The sequence below is a fragment of the Carlito syrichta genome, unplaced genomic scaffold (genome assembly GCF_000164805.1).
Source record: "Carlito syrichta isolate Samal-C Ts95f unplaced genomic scaffold, Tarsius_syrichta-2.0.1 Scaffold315591, whole genome shotgun sequence".
NCBI classification, from domain to species: Eukaryota; Metazoa; Chordata; class Mammalia; order Primates; family Tarsiidae; genus Carlito; species Carlito syrichta.
In genome coordinates this window covers 63,857-68,251 of record NW_007259687.1, presented here as the reverse complement: position 1 = coordinate 68,251, position 4,395 = coordinate 63,857, and the positions used below count along the sequence as shown (strand labels likewise).

At 56.0% G+C, this 4,395-nt stretch overlaps 1 protein-coding gene across 1 annotated transcript in view; it reads left to right on the top strand.

Moving 5' to 3' along the window:
• BATF2 (basic leucine zipper ATF-like transcription factor 2) overlaps nt 1-2,659 on the top strand; it is a 6,335-nt gene extending 3,676 nt beyond the window's left edge. The window contains exon 3 of the mRNA XM_008073006.1: nt 2,066-2,659. Within this exon, the coding sequence (XP_008071197.1) occupies nt 2,066-2,659 (594 nt within the window). The remainder of the gene's footprint in view (nt 1-2,065) is intronic.
• The last annotated feature ends 1,736 nt before the right edge of the window (nt 2,660-4,395 follow it).

The following is a 4,395-nucleotide window of genomic DNA, read 5'->3' as shown; positions in this document are numbered from 1 at the left end:
GGTCGAGGCTGCGGTGGCTGGGAGCGGCCGCTGCACTCCAGTCTGGGCGACAGAGTAAGAGGCTGGGGTGGAAGGATTGCCTGAGTCCAGGAGGTCGAATCTTTGGTGAACTGTGATTGTGCCACTGCACTCTAGCCTGGGTGACAGAATGAGACTTCAACTCAAAAAAAAATTAAACTAATAAAATAAAATACCTCTCACAGTTCTGGAGGCTGGGAAGTCCACGATCAGGGTGCCAGCCAATTCGGTTTCAGATGAAGGCTCTCTTCCTGAACTTGTGGGTGGCTGCCTTCTTACTGTGTGCTCATGACATTTTCTCAATGTATGTGAGAGGAGTGATCTCTCTCCCTTCCTCTTTTTTTTTTTTTGAGTCAGAGTCTCACTCTGTCACCCAGGCTGGAGTGCAGTGGCATGCTCACAGTCACCGCAGCCTCGATCTGCTGGGATCAGGTGATCCTCCCACCTCAGCCTTCCAAGTAGCTGGAACCACAGGTGCACGCCACGATGCCCGGCTAATTTTTTGATTTACTGTAGTGACGAGGTCTTGCCAAGTTGCCCTGGCTGGTCTCGAACCTCTGGACTCAGGCAGTCCTCTCACCTCGGCCTCCCAAAGTGCTGAGATGACAAGCATGAGCCACCATGCCCAGCCCCTTCCGCTCCTTGTAAGGTCACCAATCTTATCAGATAGAACGAAACCCTCATGGCCTCATTTAATCTAACGTACCTCCAAAAAGTCTCAGGAGGATTACTTCCGCCCAGGAGGTCAAGGCTATATTGAGCTGTGATTGCGCCACTGCACTGAAGCCTGGGCAAAAGAGTGAGACCCTGACCCAAACAACCAACCAATCAACCAACCAATCAATCAATCAATCAATCAACAAAGTACCCAGAAAAAGGGGCCGGGGGGGAACTGAAGGAAGTTGTTTAAGTTATCCTGTCTTCTAAGTTGTGGCAATAAGATTATTTCTGCATTTTTACCCTTGCTGTAAATAATTATTTAGAACTGTACGTTGTTTATTGTCCCAGTGGGCTGTCAGAACCTGCTGTTCAACTGAACAGAGCATAATCAATGCTGACTCAGAGGTGCTCAATCCAACACTCCTGTGCTGTCAGCCTGAAAAACAGTCCTCGAGTCCTTCCTCGGGGCTCTGGTGGGCGAGTTCCGGGCACTGGAAAGGTCTGGCAGTGGCATGAAGCAGACTGAAGTGTCCAGGACAGAATGACGTCGAAGTTGCCACGTGAAGGCCATGTCAGGATTAGCACGGGGGGGGGCGGGGGGAGAGGAAGGGAGTCCAGGCAGAGGAAACAGGAACGTGGAGAGGAATTAGAGTTCATGCGAGGGACAGGAAGGGAGGGGGGCAAGGGAGGAGAAAGCTGGAGGTCTGAGCTGGGCCACCACACAAGGCCTCGAGTCTCACAGCAGGGAATTGGGACCCTGCGAGTTGTGGGAGCCTCTAAAGAGCTTTAGCCTGGCCCAGCATGGTGGCTCACACCTATAATCCCCACACTTTGGGAGGCCGAGGTGAGAGGATTGCCTGAGCCCACAGGTTCGAGACCAGCCTGGGCAACTTGGCCAGACCTCATCTCTGCAATAAATCAAAAAATTAGCCAAGTGTGGTGGTGCACACCTGTAGTCCCAGCTACTTGGAAGACTGAGGCAGAAGGATCGCCGAACCCCAGCAGGTCGAGGCTGCATTGGCCGGGAGCGTGCCCCTGCCCTCCAATCTGGGCGACAGAGTGAGACTCCGACTCAAAAAAATAAAAAGAATGGGGTGGCTTGGGCCCTTGGGCCCTTGGTTAGGAGGCCACTGGCAATCCCAGCTGAGAAATAGTGCTGCCCAGGGCACAGTGGTAGGATGGAGGGCAGGCGGATCTGAGCCCTGCCAGCAGGTGGAACAGGGGTGACCCTGTGAAAGGCTGGCCAGGGCGGCCTGGGGAGCACATCGAACATTTAGGTGATGGTGACATCTGTCTCTGGAAGCCGAAGACCCTGGAGGGAGCAGGGCTCACGCAGGGCCCCTAATGCTGGCTGACGGCCCCTCCCTCCCCATCTGCTTCTCTGCAGCAACACGAGTCCCTGGAGAAACGCAGCCAGGCCCTGCGGAAGGAGATTTGGGCCCTGCAGGCCGAGCTGGCATGGTGGAGGCGGGCCCTGCAAGTGCATGAGCGCCTGTGCCATGTGGACTGTGCCTCCAGCTCTCCTGGGTGCTGGGACCAGGCCCAGCAGCCCCCCGGCCCCGCCCTGCATGGACAACAAGCTGCCTCTCCCCCTGGCCACCTCCTGTCCCCTCTGACCTCGCTGTCCTTTGACCCCGCTGGGGTTACCGCATCTCCTGCCCAACCGCCCCCCAGCCCTGTCCTGTCTGCTTCACCCACTGGCTCCGGCCTGCTGGGGTCTTCCTCTCAGCCCAGCACCCTCCTGCCCAGCCCCAAAGCCCACCCCGACCCCCCACAGCCCCTTGGGCTGGAGTACATCAGTGGGGGGAACCTGGGGTCTTCTCCCCACCTCCCTTCCTCTGCCCCAGGGCCTGCATGTCTGCAGAGCAGGGAACACAAGCCTGCCCCTTCGGCAGTGGGTTGGCAAGGGCTGGGTGTGGACCCTGGCCCCCACGCCCTCCTGGTCTTCCCTCTGCTCTCCTCTGCTCAAATCCACTTCTAACGGGGTCTCTGGAGCTGGAATGGCTGGATCCTTGAGCTCAGAAAGCAACCTCCACATATGGTCATGTCCTCCATTGCTAGTGGGGCTGCCCCGTGTGACTGATCGGCTAGGTTGGGACTTCACAGCAGAAGGAAGCCATCACCGAGCGCCTACCACCATGGCAGACCCTGTCGCCGCCACTTCCACACTCCAACCTCACCACCCTGCAGAATCGAGGTGATCACTCCGCTCTTTCAGATAAGGATACGGAGGCCCAGAGAAGCCAAAGGATGTGTCCAAGGTCACACAGCCTTTCTTGGGACTAAACACCACCACGGTTCCTCCCTCTCCTGATGGGATCCTGGCCTGGGTGCCATAGGGAGTGAAGTCCTGGAAACCGAGGGCTGGTGTGAGGAGGCTGACTTGCTGGGACCAGAAAGGGGCGCTCCCTTCTGCCTTGTGATTCTCAGGGCCAGAGCTTGGGAGTCCCGGAAGCCCCACCCTAGCTGGAGCTGGTCCAAAGTCCAAACCCGGGTGGGTGGAGGCCAAGCTGAAGCCCAGAAGTGGACTTTTTCCTTGGAAGTGTTTCCAGTGCGAAGAAACTGAGCCTGTGGGTTGGAGTAGCGGGGAGGCCTGGAACAGCCTCCCGGATTTCTGCAGTCTGGGTATCCCTCACCATACCAAGGTATCTGGAGCTCTCTGCAGAGTCAGCCTTCCAGAACATTCCCTGATAGTTCCCTGCCTTCACCCTGAAGGCCGTGGCGGGACTGGCATTTACCTCCCACACAAAAGACCAGAGGAAGGGCCAGGTGCAGCCCCTAGGCCCCCATTACCCTGGACCCCTCCCAATAAGCTTCCTGGTTGCTCTGTGGCCTGGGCTGACGGCAGCTGGACCAGCAGGGCCCAGCACCAGGTGGGAGCTCAGTGGCGGGGTTTGCTCCTGAGAGAGGGATTCTCACTCAGACTCCAGGACAAGCACCATACAGGGGCTCGAGGCGAAAGGTCCCAGCTTTTCGCTCAGGTTTTCACACACACACATAAGTGAGACACTAGGTTAGTATCTAACACACTCCTGGGCGCTGAACACCAGTCTTGGCTCGTATGTGATGGCGAATAAATTGTTCTCCAGTCCTTTTGGGCTTCGGCTAGTTGTCGAGAGGTACGGTTGTAGTCTATACTGTTGCAACCAAAGGGTCTTCGAAAGAAGAGGGAATCCTCCAGAATTTCAGAGGTGGGCAATCCCTCGTGGGCCACCTAGTACCCTTCCATACTATGAATGAGTAAACTGAGGCACAGAGATGGGATGGATCTGCCCAAGTGTATTAGTTATCAGTGTTTTCCAGAGAAACAGAACCAATGGGATACGCATGTGTATGTGGAGAGAGAGAGAGATTTATTGTAGAAAAATGGCTCACGTGATTATGGAAGTTGGTCCATAATATTCAGGGTGAACTGGCAGGCTGGAGACCTAGGAAAGCACCGATGTCACAGGTCAAGTCCAAAGGCCATCAGCTGCAGAACTGACTTCGGTTTAGGGAAGTAGTCTCACTCTGTGGCCCAGGCTGGAGTGCAGTAGCACAATCACGGCTTACCCCAGCCTCTTCTTCCTGGGCTCAGGATATCCTTCTGCCTCAGCCTCCTGAGGAACTGGGACTACAGGCGTGTGCCACCACTCTAGGCTTAGTTTTAAATTTTCTCTAAGCTGGGCTCGGTGGCTCAGCCTGTAATCTCGCGCCTTTGGGAGGCTGAGGTGAGTG